A 17280-nucleotide genomic window follows, 5' to 3' on the forward strand; every position below is an offset into this window, starting at 1 on the left:
ACATGTTTGTTACTAAAAAAAAAAAAAAAAGAAAAGAAAAAAGAAACAAAAATGGGTAAATCCTCCCCAAACATTCATTTTCATTTACATATGTACAGGCACGTGATATCAAAAGTTCCCAGTAAAATTCTTCAGGAAGCAAAATATATAACACTGTCTCAGTATGATATACATGGTTGTGGCATAAATGCTGGTGGAAAGGAAATAGATATTATTCTTACACCCCAGAAGACAAGAGAAATGTTGTCCTTAAGAAAGGCTATGGAGGTATGAATGATGACAGATGATGGCGTATGAAGACAAGTAGTTAGTTGAGACGTCTTCTATCTTAGTGTGTCAAATCCAGTATCCTCATGCCAGAATGTAACAAAAGACCAACATACTACACACTTGAAACCCTAGGAACCCTAGGAATGCTGGGAAAAATGGGTTGGAGAGTGAGTCTGATCGCTGGTGCCCGGGCTTTCAGCTGCCTCTACAGGCAGGTGGTGGCTGGTTGGGATGCCGACCGGGGAACGGACCTTTCTTATCGGGGTGAAAACGTGCGGAGACGAGCCGGGGGAGTGGGCGGGGGAGCGGACGGGGCGCAGGGGGGGAGCCGGGGGGCTTAGTGGGAGAGGGTGGGCCAGGGGAGAGGGCACGGGGCTGCGGGGGTACCTGCGCGGGGCGGACCAGATGGGCCTGTCAGTGGTGTTGGAGGACAGGGGGTGGGATGGGATGTAGGTAGCGGGGCTGCTCATTTCTGATTGGCTGACAGCATTACCTGGACATTCCTCCAAACGCTCTAGAGTTTCCTGGAACAAGAAGTTGGTCAACACGTTAAAAAAAGGAAACGTTATCTAGAAAATCAAATCAAATCTAGATTAAGTCAATATCTTTACAAAAAAATTAAGTCGGGCACATTTGTTCATCAAGACAAAGGTTTCAAACTGAGAAACAAGCCTTATAGCTCTTATAGATGGTAAATGGAACTTTTTTTTAGCCACTTACATCTTCATTGAGAACATAGAGAGGCATGGGACTCCTTCGACCAAGTGTGGCTGGTTTAGGTACAACATCAACTGTAAATGAAGATATTTGAAGATATTTTAGAACCAATATTGGCTAATATACTGCTGACCATGTACATACACATATGAGCAATACATGAAGGGGAAAACACCACTGCTGTTGCTCACCATCATGGCCGTTTTCACTCTGCTCCACATAGACAGGAGCTCTTTGGGGGACAGGCCGGTGTTTCTTTCTACAGCAAACAGAACAGATCTCGTTTGAAACACATCCAGATGTTGCTGCTATAAACGTCAGTTAAGACAAACTACAGGTCACTGTGTTCACCACATTTCTATTGACAATAAATAAAGTGCATATCAGAGGTTAAGTAGAGTATTGATGCTGCTGAGCTTATTTAGATTCTGGCCACATCCTCAGGTCCATGTGCAAAATCAAAGCCAGAGAGAGAGAGAGAGAGAGAGAGAGAGAGAGAGAAAAGAGGGGGAATGAGTAGAAAGCAATGAAGAAGGACAGTGGCTCTTACTTGGAGGGTTTCCAGCAGGCACACACTGTCACCAGGGTGATTAGGAGGAATATGCCCCCGGTGGACAGGATGATGTATAGCGAGCTCCGTCCTAAGCCAGAGGGATACAGAGGAGAAGGAGAGAAAGAGAGAGCGAAAGAGAGAGGGGAGAAGAGAAAGAAAGAAAGAGAGGAAGAAAGAAAGAAAGAAAGAAAGAAAGAAAGATGGAGAGGCTCATGTCAAGAACAGCAGGGCTAAGCAGCTACTTTCTCCCACACTTGTTAAAACTGGCCCTCGAAGCTTTGCCCAGACACATGTATTTCCCCTCTGCTGCTGAGCTTTACCTCCAATAAATCATAATGTAAAACCTTTTCCTATTCTTTCTCTTTATTCTCTTTAACAAGAACCAGTGGAATAAGTACATTTTCCAGGAAAGGATGAAGCACTGGCTTTAAGACAAGAAATGTGTTGTTTTTTGCGGAAGCGTTGTACAGGCCAAGAACTTTCGATAATATTAAATTTTCTGCGCTGCTTGCCAAGTCTGTGGAGTCACTATGTTGGCATGAATGAGGTGCCATGAAGTAGCATGTTAGGGACGTCACTCTGAGACTTTGCATGCAGAGGGAATACAGAGGGGTTTGAGGACCGGGCCTGTTGGTGTCTCTTCATGCAGCACTTCACAGTACAGCAATAATGAACCCAGGATTACTGAGCGCCACTGGGGCAAAGCGTCCACCCCACCTGCTTTCTTTTTCTACTGCCTCCTCATAAATAACTGTCTTTTCACTGGATTAGACTGTGTGCTCTCTCTCTCTCTCTCTCTCTCTCTCTCTCTCTCTCTCTCTCTCTCTCTCTCTCTCGCTCTCTCTCTCTCTCTCTGGTGCCCAGTAACAGCCCCTCTGGGCTAACTCACTCTGTTGGACTCACAGCCTGGATTTGCACTTGTTGTAAACAACATTGCTGGAGAGGCAGGCATGCTTCAGTATGGTTTTGTTTGGGACGATAATTGCTTTGGGCAGCCACTGAGAATGGATGTGTGTTTTATATCGAGCTCAAATACACACAGGCTTTATTATCAGACACTCATCAGCTTTACAAATTTTCAGTTGTAACTTGCAGACTCAGAAACACATCTGACATTACATCTACTACAGATAGACACTCTTTATCCCACATGTGAGCTCAGCCTAAGTTGAGCGATCCTGCTACTTTTACAGCGCCACCTACTGTAGACAGTGAGCTTGACGGGAACGCTCTTCATGCTGCTGATGGGGTTCTCCACTGTGCAGGCGTAAATGTCATCGTCTGACATCAGCACCCGCAAGATGGTCAGCACCTTTTGGTCATGAGACAGCAGCAGACGTGAGTCATTAGTCAGCCCCTTGCCTCCCTTCAGCCAACCATAGATGGGCTTTGTGCCGTTGTCATGGGAACAGTGAAGGTTAAAGTACTCGCTGTACTCCAAGACGGACGAGGCCATCATCTGGACATAAGGTTTGGACACGGGAACTGAGGAGGACAGGACAAACACGTGATGCAAAAAGAAACTTTAAGATGGTTTAAGACTGAAATTCAAAGATTTTTAGACTTGTAGGAGGAGTAGAGAGGGAGATTGGCCTCATCTAGTTACAGAAGAGGAACTGAAGTGTGAAATCCTGCTACCTTGAATGGTGTCTTTAGTATGTGTGTCTTAAAAAGAACACCACCAACACACTCTGAATCACTGTGTTCATTAAATATTCAATTTAGCTTTTAGTTTCATTTATCAACAACAAAACTAGAATATTTTAACACTACATTCCCTTGTGCAGTCAAGAGAATGTATTTTCAATTTACAACTAGCTCATAACCCCTTTTTGGTAGCCTGCTCAGTTTGGAACTGGTCCCACTGTTTGTGATTTTGAACTTTGGGATAATCCGGGCCTTTAAAAGGACAGTAACTGTGCGTACCATCCACAGTGAGCTTGATGTAGTGCTCTCCGGTAAAGGTATCATCTGTGATGGAAATCTCCACCTCGTACGCCCCTTCGTCTGACAGCTGCAGGTTGTGCAGCAGCAGAGACCCATTCTCGAACACCAGGATGCGGTTGCGGTACTCCGGCCGCAGGTTCCCTATGATGCTGGTTCCTATAGACTGCACCACGGTGATGGGTTTCTCCTTGTCCCTCTTCAGCTGCCACTTAATGACAGGCTGGTCGGAGCTGCTGCTGGAGTAGCTGACTGACAGGAGGGCCTCTCTGCCCGCCGTGCCTCTCACCAGCTGGGTTTGGCTGGTCACATTCACTCCTGACACGGCACCTGGAGAAGATGGCAGAGAGACGTATCAGATGCTGGTGTGGCCACTATACAGGAAATAATATAGGGAATTGTAGTATAGGGACATTGAGTTAACAAAGGGCAATCACTTTACAGCTCAAGGTGCTTAGCTAGTGAGTGGGGAATAAACTAGAGATATAGTTCTTACATCTTACATATTTAGGTAAAAAAATACACATGCATACAAAATAAATGGACAAATAAATATATAAAAGTTAAAGCAAAATCAAGCAGCAATATGAAACACTTTCAAGTTGACTGTACATTCTCACCTTCAAGAAATTCTCATAAAGCATTCCATATTTTTGTAAAGTCCCTTGTCTTTCCTCTAGCTATATATGTATAGAGTAACAATTTTAATGTAAACACAATTTACATGCTACCCTAATGACCTTGGATAGTTTCGCTTGTTTAGGTTGAAAATGAACAAATCTTATATAATATCCTGAAGCTTAAAACAAGAGAGCCAAGACTCTGAAGGAGACAAATCCTGAAGCCTCTCTGGTGCCACTCTTCAAACCCACCCTACAATGAAATGAAATTGTTTTGGATGTAAGAGACAAACACTTTATTACTTTACAAATGCAGTCGTCTTTCATTTTCAGTAGAGCAGCTCAAGGTTTTGCCTCTTGATGGCATCACAAAGAACCCTAGCTCTCTGGTTTCTAAAGTGACTTTTTCATGTTCACAGTATTGACTGAACTGTCTGAGATATTTGCTATTTCTTTCTTGCAGAATTATATATAAATTCTGTTTAAGAGTGGGTTTTTGTCTTAATACAGTCACTGCACAGCTTGTGCTATACATACAAACAAAGTAATTCTTATTATTCCGTGTTCAGTCAAGGCCATGATGTCTAGTCACATGTCTTGACATATAACCAATCTGCTTCTCTCCCCCACAGACATCTTCATGACCCCTCGTTGTGAACAAGTAATACACTAATTTTGATTTGTGTTCCTCCAATTATTCTACGCCTCCTGCAGGGATATAGGGAAAAGGTATTACAGTGTTAGCCACATTTTATCCTTTATGGAAGAGCCCTGTCTTGGTAACCAGCACAGCAAAGCTATTATGTTCACAGTGGAGGTTCCTATAACTCAGCGTCGCTGGACACATGGAGGTCTAAACATTGGCTAGGGGCCTATGATGGGCATCCCACCGTTAGGCCTCTGAGATGGAAAGAGCAACTTGGGAGGAAGAGAGAGAGAGAGAGAGAGAGAGACTCGGCACTGTTCACTATTCTCTGTAGTGAGGCAGTTAGCATGGCATCGCCTCATCGCCGTGGCAACCATTTGGTCCGCCTGACAGGGGTTGCCAGGACGATAAGACAAAGGGCATGATTGTTGGAACTAGTTTCCTCCCTTGAAAAGAGAGAGGGAGGGTGAGAGAGAGGGGTTTAGAGGGGGGAGAGAGAGAGAGAGAGAGTGAGAGAGAGAGAGAGAGAGACAGAGAGAGAGAGAGAGAGAGAGAGAGACAGAGAGAGAGAGAGAGAGAGAGGAGAGAGAGAGACTCTTTGTCAGTGGTGAAGCAGGAGATAGACACAGGGTCCAGTGATTCTGCTAAAAGCAGCTTGCAACATTGGCCTGGTCCAGAGTAAGCTGGGCCCTTGGTACGGATCATGGAATCAAACTTGTAATCACATTTTCAAACTAAAACCATCAGGGTGTAAAATTGAACTGCCAACCCAAAACATTTGAGGTCAGTTTTTCCTCACATGAACTCACCACACACAACAGCAAGTTTAGCACAGCCATGTTCTGCCCCTGCCCTTTTCCCAAAATTTGTTGATATTATACTTAACCTACACTTCCCCCTCTTACATGCCTACAATAGCTGAGGCCACTCCAGGCTCCTTTGAGTTTGGGATGGGGGCTGAATAGAGCACCACCCATTAAGTAATCCATTCTGCTGCCTGCCCAGGGTACACAAGGACAAGGATAACCCTACTATCAGCATAACCAGGATTAACTTTATTGGACAAACACTCGTGGTAAGGATTTATCTTTTGATCTGGCTCATGAGAGATACAGATGTTTTCTGCCATTCATGTAAACACAGAAAACAACAAAGACAACCTAAAAGGAAAAAACGTGTTGCCCCCAGAAGTTTACATTAAACATTTTTTAATTAAAAAGAGATGAATTAAAAACAGAACTAACTGTTGCTGCTTTCTGTTCGTTAGTTGATAGTCTGTCAGAGTTTCAGAATTTAAAAAAATCCACTTGTTCCGCACCCATTATCTGAAACATATTAGTCCCAGTCAGATTCTTTATCCTGTAAGCTCTGAGTAAGAAGTGTTTGGGCTTACCTGTGAGGAGAAGGAGGGGGAGGAAGAGGCCAAAGAGCGTCGCCAGCAAAGGAATGTCTGTCACATTGTCGCCTGTAGAGGAGGTCTTCCTCTCCACCTTCATCTTGTATCCCGGGCTGAGTCTCTCTCCCACCCAGTGAGCATGGTTTATCCACCCCGGACACGTCTCTATGGCTGAGCACTAAACACTCTCTCCACTGCCTGCCTGCCTGCTACACTGGCCTCTGCCTGGCCGCACTGAGCCCCACTCTCCTCACAGCACCCCAGTCACAGCCAACAACAGCCAACTGTGTGTGTGTGTGTGTGTCTCTGTGTGTGTTTGTGGGAGACAGAGACAGAGTGTAGACGAGCTCTTCTCCTCCACTCCACATTGGCCTTTTCAGAAAGGAGCCCATAGAAAAGAAGTAAGTGTTTGTTTTCGGTATAATTATTTAACCTAAAGCTGCTGTTATTGTGTAAAGCTCCCTACGCACAAATTGAATGTGTTTTTTGATTTGTGTTGGATTTTTTTGTACTTTAAGTATGCCATAAAAGAGTTGAATACAATATTGAATTGAGTCGCTTTGCTGGAATTCCTGCTGGGATGAACTACTTCAACCAAAACAGTGGCTCTGAAAGAAAACCACTTAAGGAATTGAAATGACTGAACTTGAAAAACAACTAACCCCCCCCCTTTTTGGTCCACTTTCCCCTCCTTGTGCAAACCCCTCTCTGTGGCCTCACAATAAACTCACAATTCATCACTTGGCAAACAGCGCTACAGCTGACACTAGCTCACAAACACACATGTATCCACACACACACACATACACACACACACACACACACACACACAATGGGCAAGTTGCTACAATACCTGTCTGAGAGGTGTACGGTCCATGCTATGCCTGTCTGTGAGGTGCATGGTAATACAGTTTTTCACAATTGTTTACACACTAAAACTGGAACTTGGACACAATCACTAAAACCTGAAACTCATGTATCAAATCCCTAAACCAAGTCTGCAAACCTACAAGCACATTTTCAGCTTTTCACTCAGTTTGCAATTCTCTGTCACACTTTTTGCAAAATTACTACACACAGTAATGTGTAGTTTTCTCTCGTTCTCTACATTAGGCACAACATTCAAAAACTAAAATCACGTGTTCATTTGGATGCACTGCCATCCCAAATGCTTAAATGAATTTACCAATTGGCCACATCCACTCATCACACATATAAACACTAATATCTGAATTGTTCACTCAGAAATCAGAGCTTTAGCACTGTAAAAAAAGGCCACAGGTGAGCCCTCTTGTTTTTGAGAACAATGGAAACCAATGTTGCAGTGAGAGTTAGAGGAAGAGGAGTGACAGTAAGAGGAGGACGAGGATAAAGAAGAGCAAGGAGAAGAGTTATCTCAGATGAGATCCGGGTCACTTTGGTTCACCATGTGGTCCACATGGGTTGAGCATGAGGGAGGCTGGGCAGAGAGTCCAGACCAACCTGAGCTTCACTGCTGCTTCCATCATCTAGATATCCAGAAATAAGAACAGGCAAGTAGCCTACTGTCTACACCATGCTGCTGTTCTTTATACTGGAGTATACTGTTGTAGTAGTAGTAGTAGTAGTAGTCCTACACATCAGTAGGCCTGTGCTACTCAGTGATGGTTGGCCTATGTTACAGTAATGTGTCATTTCATATTGAAAAATTGAAATATTCTTGGACCATAGCCAATCACATCATGTTTTTACTGTAGATTTTCTGCAGAACTGAGAGACGACCAGTCTGTGTGAACATGGCTTGTGATGTAGATGAGGTGCTGTCCGACCCAAATAGGAGGCAGGATGCAGCCTCATTTTTTATCCTTTTTTTTAAAATTTCTTTTTACAGAAAACCTTTTTTTTCTGTTTTTCTCCTACTGCATTGTGTTTTGTATGTAAAGCACTTCACATATCCAACACATATTCAAGTGTTGAAATAAAGTATTTGTGATTGAAATAAAGTATTTGGGCGTAAAATAGCATTTTGAAAAGAGATAAAATGGTTTTGAATGCAGTGTTTCATTTTGCCAGTGATTTGTGGGGTTTTGCATTTTGTGTTCGTGGTTTTGTTTAGAGTTTTGAGAAAATGAGCCCTAGTTTCAAAAAATGTGTGTAAGCAATTATGAAAAACTGTAAAAGAAACAAAGGTGTCATTCCTAGTTTGTCCTCTTGGTGGTGTAGAAGATACACCAAGCCACTGACTAGACTGATGTAGAAACTCAGCGAGTCCGCGCCTGAAGAGAAGCTGTCAGCAACAGTGTTTGCCATGTTATGACATGGAAGTTGTGGTGTGAATTGCTGCATTTGTCTTTTTAATCTCTTTATATATTCAATATGCATGTTTCTATCTGGCAATAGGATTAGAGAAGGCACACGTCATGATTGATATCCGCCTTAGTCTGGATGCTACATTAGACATGATGCCATGTGTATAATCCACAGCACACTCCATCAGCCATAATACTTGAACCCATACAGCAGTGAATTGCATCATAACTTAGCTCTCTCACGTTTGGGGGAAAGAGTTTATTTTGTCGGACTACAAAGGGAGGTTTTATGCAACGCAGGCAGCACGGTTGACAGGAAGCTCCAGGAATGTGGGAACAGCTGCTGTCGTCTCTCAGCCTCGCCGCCTCTCTCCCAGGGTTCCAGTATAATGCAGGCCCCTCTGTAGCCGGCCATCAAAGCTGAGCCTCTCCCCTCCGTCTCTGCCCCCTCACTGCCCTGGGTAAAAGCAGCACCTCCCTCTGCCTCTCATCTTCTAACAGACCCTAAATCAAGGGGAACACTTCCCAGTCAATAGAGGAAGAAAGAGAGAGCGAGCGGAGAGAGAGGGCCTCTGTGTGTTTGAGTCAGTGTGTGTGTGTGTTTGTGTGTGTTATGAGAGAAACCTTTGTCACGTTTAATCCACAACAAGCCTCCGCTGATGTCATGCTGTGTGACTCAGACATACTTAGTAGAAGTTTATATAGATGGACTCCATCAAGATGTTGTGATTATTACAAAATGATACTGATAGTGTATCACCTTCTGAATGTGATTCTTGTATCATTTTGTACTGGCTAACTAATGGTGATTTATCAGGCATTGTTTATGCAGCTACAGTAATCAGCATTATTCATTTTTTCCCTCTCATAACTGATAACCTAGTTAGGATGAAATATACTGTATCTATCTAGAGTCCTGAGATGGCGAGGCCAATAGACATGTTCACTAGAGAGCAGATAATTGCGCCCCCTGCTGTTCATGCTGGCTCATATCTATCTCTAATTACCCCCCAGGAGAGTACAGAGATCTTTTCCCACTGACAAGCTGTCTGAGAAAGGGAGCGAACCAACCAGGCAGATCACTTGGATGATCACTACCTCCTAAAATAGTCCACATTCAACTTGGCAAGTAATAAAATGAGGGGACAGAGCTATTTCACTTTGCCTCACTATTGTAAGTTTAAGGCTACTATCTGCTGTACAAACACTAACTCGCTGCTCACATGAGATTCACATGAAAATCTAATAAGACCCCGGCTAACACGATTTTCAGGCTCCTTTTTTTGAACACCTGTCTTTTCTTCACTCTCAGAATTCAATTTACAGCATCAAGTGGGTGTTGTGCTATGTTTGGAGGTGTGCAGAATATTGATTGTTCACCCACAGTCATTAAAGAGACAGTAGAGCGTGGCACCTCAGGGACTGAGTGGGAGAGGAGGAGAGAGAATAGGTCCGTATGAGATCCACAGAGGATTTTTATGGGACCATGGAGAGTCAGGCTGAGAAAGAACTATGTTGCACTTAGGCTTTGCAATACTCATGTTGGTTCAAATGTCCTATCTCCACCAGCTGGTGACACAACCAGGAACTTGTGTGTGAATGTGAATGTGTGTGTGTGTGTGCATGCACGTGAGTGGGAATGAGTGACTATATGAGTGGGATCTGCGTATGAAAGTATGGGTCATGTTTTTGCTGTGTGTGAATGCATGTCTGCAGTTTGAGTTTGTGCAGTGTGCTGTTCTACGGCTCAGATGTGTGTGGGCGGGCTGAGTGGGAGAACCGGGAGACTGAAGATGCTCTAGCTTATTTCTCATAAACCAAACAAGATGGCTTTAGCAAACGAAGCACATATTGTGCTGTTCTTTTATGAATTTAAAGAGAATCTTTATACACTTAAAGACATGGATTGCAGTATCGTACACACATCACTCACTGGTGTGATTGTTAAAAATAATGCAGATGTTGATAGCACAAAAAGAAAAACATCCTGTAGCTGAGACCGAGCATTCATGCATACAGGCTCTGCAAACACATACAATCTGATTAATTGTATGGCAACTTGCCTCTCTGATAACTATCATCAGAAGTAAAAACTTGATTGACTGGTGTAACAAGAAGTTATAAAATAAAATAAAATATTAGAAATGCACGATTATGTGTTGTATGAGTTATACACGAGCCTCCCCATGTTGTTAGGCAGCCAACCACATGGGAAACAAAACAGCTTTGTTTCAGCTTCATGGAGACCTGCTCTCTCCAATTAGCGGTTGTGCTGTTGCAGTGATGGAGTAAAAATGAGCAGCTTTGGCTGAAGGTCCAATATTTGTCATGTTGCTGTCATAAACAGTCTCTGCCTCTGATCTGTTAAATTAAGCCATCACATTTACATACATACTGCACCTCAAAAGGCTTATTTCATTGATTGATTATATAAATGAGTTACTGCATTGTGAAAAATCCTGACTAATATATAACGACTGGTTGGTGATCTATGTAGCAGGACAGAGATTTAATCATTGAGTCTGTATGGTGTTCATTAGTGGTGAACTCCTGCTGAGTGCTATTTGCAGTCCCAGCAATCACCAACAGCACCACTGAAAAAGGACCAGAACCTCTATTTGTTTACCACACAACTCCAAGGTAGAGAAGTGGGTTACAGGTGAGGTCAAAGCTACTGTTTGATAGTTGTGGAAACCAAGCAATGATGGAAATGATACTGAAGTTGAATTCATGAAGTTTTAAACAGACATGTATCTGTATGTTTTAGATGGATTTATTAATGTAGCGCCATGATTCTACAGCAAGGTTCAGCAAGGTTCCATTCAATTGGTTTTCAAGCATGAAAGCTCTGTAAATTCTCTAGACACTGACAATGAAATATAATACACCTGATTTAAAATATGTCAAACAAGTCAAACCCATCAACACAAAAACAGAGCATAAGCTAATAAATCTATTTCTCATAAGATCAAGCTGTACCAAAAGCGTCTGAAAAAAAGTGTAATTACTGCATGCTTACTGTTCTGGAAGATCAGATTTATAGAAAATGCTTGAGAAGGTGAAAAGAGAACTCATTTATCATATGTGATCAAAAAGATAATCAAGGCAATTACAATCTAAATCAAATAACATAAATAAGAATAGATACGATAAAACATACATAGCTACCTGTGTTTTGATGTTTTTGATGTTTTAATCTTTTTTGTGAGCAAGCAAAATAGGTAAATAATCGTAAAGACACAAGCACTTGAAACAATGCAAAAAAACAAATCATTCAAGCCATTAGTTATGCAAAGTCTAAACATGATGCATACAAGATTTGTACACAGATGGTATGAACTGATCCATCCAAAATAAGCCCTGTTTAGCGTTTAGAGGACATTCATTTTCACATTCACAGATCATCGTCTAAAAACTAGCACACTACCAGAAGTTTCACAAGTACATGCAGTGAGTTGCAAATTCTGGGTCAAAGACATCCATACTGATGAGACTGCTGGGGAAGCAGAGAAGGAGTGTTAAGAGTTCACAAAATTCACATAACACACCCTCAAATCTGTCTTGTCTGTTAGTTAATTTTCTACCGCTAATTTGTGTTACAAAGAAAGTTACTCCTGGGGTAAAAAGGCGTGCCTGAAAGCTAGCACAGCCAGCCTATGCCAGCCATCTCTCGCTACCTTGCTCTCCCTCGGTCTCTCCATCCAGGTCAGGGCAGGGGCATCACTGCTCTGGCACAGATGTGTCGTCTCTCTCTACTGCCCCCGATCCTCCTGTCTCTAAAAACAGAAGCAGGCAAGGCATACTTAAGCACTGCGGATCCTGGAAAGAACATTCACTGTACACAGTCCTGTCCTGAAAAGGCCAAATGCTCCAATACATTATCAAAAAAAATAAGTAAACTCAATGAGTGGGGGGGGTGTTATATTGTGAAACACTGAAAAAAAATGGCAACATGACACTCCAAACGATGACGCACCAAAATCTCAACGGTGATACTGAGTTGCTACATAAGTAGGATTCATTTTCAAAGCAGACTGAGTGTTCTATGATGCAAAAGTAGCCACATAAATAGAATGCAGTTTCTAAGCAGATAGGTGTTTCATGATGTTGAGTATTTAGTTCTTTGTGATAGGTGATGTTTGATATAATTGATGAGTTTAAAAAGCCACTTCTATGGTCTGTTGTGAAAAGGGGGTCTCCCCCAGTGGGAGGAGCCTGGGATGCTCTGTCCCGGTCCGACAGGCCCATTAATTCTGCTTGGCCCTCCGAGGCATATACCTAATGCACCTGGAGTTATAAATACATCTCCTACATAACGATGCAAGGCAACCAGCAACTGGGTTAGGGAGAATCAGCGTCGTCCACATCCTCCAAAGAAAATAATGCTTTATCTTACAGGAAAAGGTGAAACTTTGAGGCCTGGGAATCTAACGCCCTCTCTGACTTCTCTTCTCAAAATAACCTGCCTGGCTCACAAGTTTCAGATCAAACATCTGATTAAGTGGATGTCTGATGGAAACGTGAGACCTATTTAAGAGTGGATAGTGTGTTTTCTTTTAGTATGATATTAAAACTAATTACAGTAATTGAACTCTGATTGTAGACTTTCTCATCAAAGCCTTCTCAAGGCATTGGCAACCAAAGCAAAACTGTCAAATAGTGATTAACAGAAATCAACTTGGAAAATAAATGTATTTTATAATGAATATTTTTTTTGCCACTGATAAATACACTCTTAAATATTTTCCTTGTGATTTTCTCCATAGTTGTATAAAACAAAAACAGGAAAACAGGTCTTAAGTTGTGTAAATGTACATAAAGCGCTGACATATTCCAGGTGTTGACATCTCTGAACTCTGATATAAACTTCTCCTTTTCTCACTGCTGATTTAACATCTACCAGCTGATTCATTAATAACCACTTTAACCGAAGAGTTAATTGAAAGTTTCAATCATGCGTTGCTGTGGACCCTATGGGGTAATTAAATGAGTCAGTCAGTATGTATGGCATTAATCACACTTGGGAGAACTCATGAGGGGGCTCTAATAGGTGTATTTAATTATGTATGGCTTTTTAATTGTTCTTTTCTGCTATGTTAAATGGGAAATCAACTTGTGTTCCTGCATTATGCTACAGTGTTACTCTCATATTCCAAATCATGTGACTTAAAATGGAATAAAAGAGTACTAATATTCAACTAACAACACACAGTATATACTAACATCAAACTATGCCACCTTATGTTATGCCATTTCCTACGTCACTCACATTATGCCTGACATAATGTTGCCTGGATACAGTATATGAATTGCTGTAACTGTAAGTCTCACAATACACTGTTGAAATGAAAGAGAATTGAGAGATGACCATATGTCACTTAGCAATACCCCTTGGTTACATCACCCTAGTTATGGTCAAAGACTACATAATGGAACTGATGTCACCTCCCCATCACTTACCTTATGTCACCTACTTATTGGCTCTATTACCAACCTTATGATCACTAGCCATAATGCCGTCTTTAGTGGCATTATGTGACCTAGTCTTATCCCTTGGTTCTACACCACTGACCTGTGTCCCCCTGGCTGCCGTTGAGCGCCTCCCCAGTGCTGCTCACCTCCTCCCCTTCCGCTTTGTCCTCCGGCTTCATCTTCTTGCGGGTCATGTGGCCACGGAAGCCAGCCTGGATCTTCGCGGCAGCCTTGTTGGCCTCGGGGTCGTCCAGGGGGATGTCCATGATATCCTCCTCCTCCTGGGGCCGGCTACACTCCTCCTGCTGAGAGCACCACAAAGTAGAGGCTCAACATAGTAGGATATTATCGGGAAGTTTTCCTCTTGGAACACGACCAGGAGAATGAGCAATCTCCGTCTTTTAACAGATTGCACAGCTAACATTAAATGGCATATATGTCTACTGGTATATTATTGGCAGAGAGGGAAATGTGCCTGTTGCCAAGCTGCTCTACCTTATTCCAAGTTTTCAGTGGGGCTCTAAGGAGGTTAGTAACCCACATTGCCTCCCTGTATTCTCTCCCTTGCTACTGCTGAGCTCGAGTTATCAGTAAAAGTCTCATACATTGCAGATGAAAACATATCTCTTGTAGTACATTAAAATTGTCCACTGTGGTTTCTACAATGGAACTAACTAAATAAAACTATGCAAAAAGTCTGTACTAAACTGTTCGTACATCAGTCTGATTTAGTGAGAGAAATATAGCATGAAAAGGCACTAGTGGCATACATAGATGTATGGATTTCAAAACTGACCAATGGGTGATGATCAAAGAAAATTATTATAGTAAGCTGCTTTGCTTCTGTTAAGAAACATGGTTCTCTTTTTATTACCAAGCCACAAAGTGAAAATATTGTTACATGTTTGAAAATATATTCATGGTTTGGTTTGGTTTAAAATCGTCTTTCAAGGGAAAAAACAACTTCTTGCCCTGCAACTTGGCCAGAAAGAGATGACCCAGCAAAAATGTTGCTGCGGTCAACACCAATAGCTGATTCAGTCATAGAAAGCACAGTATACACTATCCCCAAGGAGGTATGGGGTGGGTGGAAGAGAATTTTTTTGCTTGTCATAAAGTGTCAGTGGAATAGTGCCAAGGCTGTCAAGGAGTTATGTAAACACCAATTCAAATTCTGTGGTGAACACATATCAGCTACACCCCGTGCGTTGCTTATAGAAACAGATTGACGTTTCACACAAAGGCAGCCCACAGAATGAGCCCACTGCCATCCCACTACCTTGGTGAAGCAGTGCATCTTGTCTCCAGTGAAACCCCTCCAGTGTAGGAGTGTGACCACCCACCTGTTCAGCCAGCATTCATTAGCCTCTCTGTCTGACTGCTCTGCGAGCTGCCAGAAAGCACTTCTCTTACAGCAGCACAGAGCAGGGCTATTGCACTGGATTGTGTTGGCTATACACCTTCACACTTCTCTTTTTCTGCTTATTGCTTCAGGGTCCATAGGATTGATCTGACACACATTGATTTTAAATAGTCTGATGTAAAGTGTGAGCAATATTATCCACTCATTACAAAATTACCCTGACAGCTGTTTTAAATAAGACAATTTGCATTCCCTTCTCTGTTAGAAATAAACTATTTGTGAGTCACAAATACACAAACTGTTTACACAGTATGTTTTACATTAGTTTTCTAACTGTACAAAAAAAGGAACATAAACATGGCAGTTTGGCAGGCAACCAAACTGTGAGCACATACCATTAGTAACCAACCAACTGTATTAACCAACTAACTGTACGGGCAGTATAACTAGCAAACTGATCACTGGTTAAAAATGGAAAAATGTGGTCTATTAAGAAAAGTTAATCTGAAGCTTTTACTTACATTGTGACAGTCCATGGCTTACTATCAGAGACGACTTCAGTCTTCAGATGAGCTAACCTAGTACGCCTTGTGCCTCGATTTCTATGTTGACCAAGAAAGCTCTCTTACATGAGTCTCCAGTACAATACAGATGCCTCGCTGGCTCCTACTAACAATCACTGTATGCTCACTAACACCCGCTCACGCACAGAGTGAGAGAGAGAGAGAGACATACAGTCAGAAAGAGGGAGAGAGAGAGGGAGGGAGGGAAAGAGAGACCTCCTACAAACATGACACCATGTGCTCCATCTTTTCAGTCTCATTAAGGTTAACCTACTGTGTTCACATTACTGTTGCCGACCTCACAGACCTCGTCTCATATAAAGGTTAAAAAAAAAGTTACTGAAATAGTGCTTAGACAATTTATATGACTATGAGTTTTACAGTTTTGACACAAATTAAGCTGATGGAACTATTTTATGAGTTTGGTTATTAATTAGTAACACAAAAAATGACTATTGCGTTCAGTGAGCAATGTGAAAATACACAAGTTACAGTATCGCAGTAGTAAACTCAACAGACAGATGACCAATATAGAGATACTATGTCAACGCCAAATGTCCAAAAAACAAAACAAAACAATAATTGCTGACTTTCAAATTCTGCTAACACTCTCGAATGAAAGCAGTGTAAGCATCTTGGAGTGTTTTACACCAGGAGGTGTTATAAATTGATTAGAGGCAGAGTGAGCTAACAGCCCTCTCCATCCCTCTGATCCCAGCTGGTATGGCCGCCCACACTCCTCTCCCAGCCTCAGAGACAAGACGGAGAGGGAGAGAAACAGAAAACATATTCATTTATCTGAGTTATATCTATGACATTAACGCTCCCCTCCTGGTTTACAGACCATTTAAACAATGAGTTCAGCTGTCTCCTAAAAAATGGCTTGGGTCATGCCTAGTTTCACTGAGCTGACTTGCTATATCAATCAAGACATTTTTTTCCTAATTTGTAGGATTGATAACCACTGTGCAATCAAACTTACTGTAATCAATCATAATGTTTTTAGTCCGCAAGTATTAGCCTAATCATTTGTGTATCTCCCAGTATTTATCCACCTCAGATCGAGATAAAATCTTTTCAACATAATGAGACCTTTGTGGATTCTTATAAGCGGTGAGTTACAGACACAAACGTGTACAAAATCACTGGACAAGGCACCTGAGATCCTGCAGCTAGGTCACTGCTGGAATAGATGGCCTACATACTGTGTAGTTGGGTGGCAGTTCTGTTTCAGCTGAAAGAAATTCTGCCAGTAAGCAACAGAATATCAAAGGAGGACCGAATGTAAAAACACAAAAAGTACTGTAGTTGTATCTGTCAGTCAGTTAAAAACTACTATTAAAGATAGATCACGGATGCAGATGGTGCCTAGCAACTATCAGCATCAGCATCGCCTATTAATTCCATGACGACACCAAGAGAGAGCAGGATGGTGAGGGGTTACCATG

The 17280-nt window shown here is 42.1% G+C and overlaps 2 protein-coding genes across 3 annotated transcripts; both read right to left on the reverse strand.

Moving 5' to 3' along the window:
• Window positions 1-407: 407 nt before the first annotated feature.
• hepacama (hepatic and glial cell adhesion molecule a) lies at window positions 408-6246 on the reverse strand. The gene is made up of 7 exons (XM_071529948.1): window positions 6144-6246; window positions 3467-3814; window positions 2744-3025; window positions 1538-1628; window positions 1179-1246; window positions 991-1061; window positions 408-794 (listed from the first exon to the last, which is right to left on the reverse strand). Exons 1-7 carry the CDS (start codon window positions 6244-6246, stop codon window positions 408-410), a joined length of 1350 nt encoding a protein of 449 aa, XP_071386049.1.
• Window positions 6247-11226: 4980 nt separating this feature from the next.
• nrgnb (neurogranin (protein kinase C substrate, RC3) b) lies at window positions 11227-15930 on the reverse strand. 2 transcript variants are annotated; one of them, XM_071529951.1, is made up of 3 exons: window positions 15791-15930; window positions 14007-14211; window positions 11227-12210 (listed from the first exon to the last, which is right to left on the reverse strand). In XM_071529951.1, the coding sequence occupies exons 1-3, from the start codon at window positions 15803-15805 to the stop codon at window positions 12155-12157; spliced, it is 276 nt and encodes a 91-aa protein (XP_071386052.1). In that variant the 5' UTR covers window positions 15806-15930; the 3' UTR covers window positions 11227-12154. The 2 variants fall into 2 exon arrangements, with proteins under 2 accessions (XP_071386052.1, XP_071386053.1); XM_071529952.1 differs by having other exon boundaries at window positions 14007-14208; window positions 15791-15901.
• Between the last annotated feature and the right edge of the window lie 1350 nt (window positions 15931-17280).

Source organism: Centroberyx affinis, unplaced genomic scaffold (genome assembly GCF_046629955.1).
Source record: "Centroberyx affinis isolate AG114_WGS23_722 - 3 ecotype Tasmania unplaced genomic scaffold, CSIRO-AGI_Caff_v1 ptg001854l_1, whole genome shotgun sequence".
NCBI classification, from domain to species: Eukaryota; Metazoa; Chordata; class Actinopteri; order Beryciformes; family Berycidae; genus Centroberyx; species Centroberyx affinis.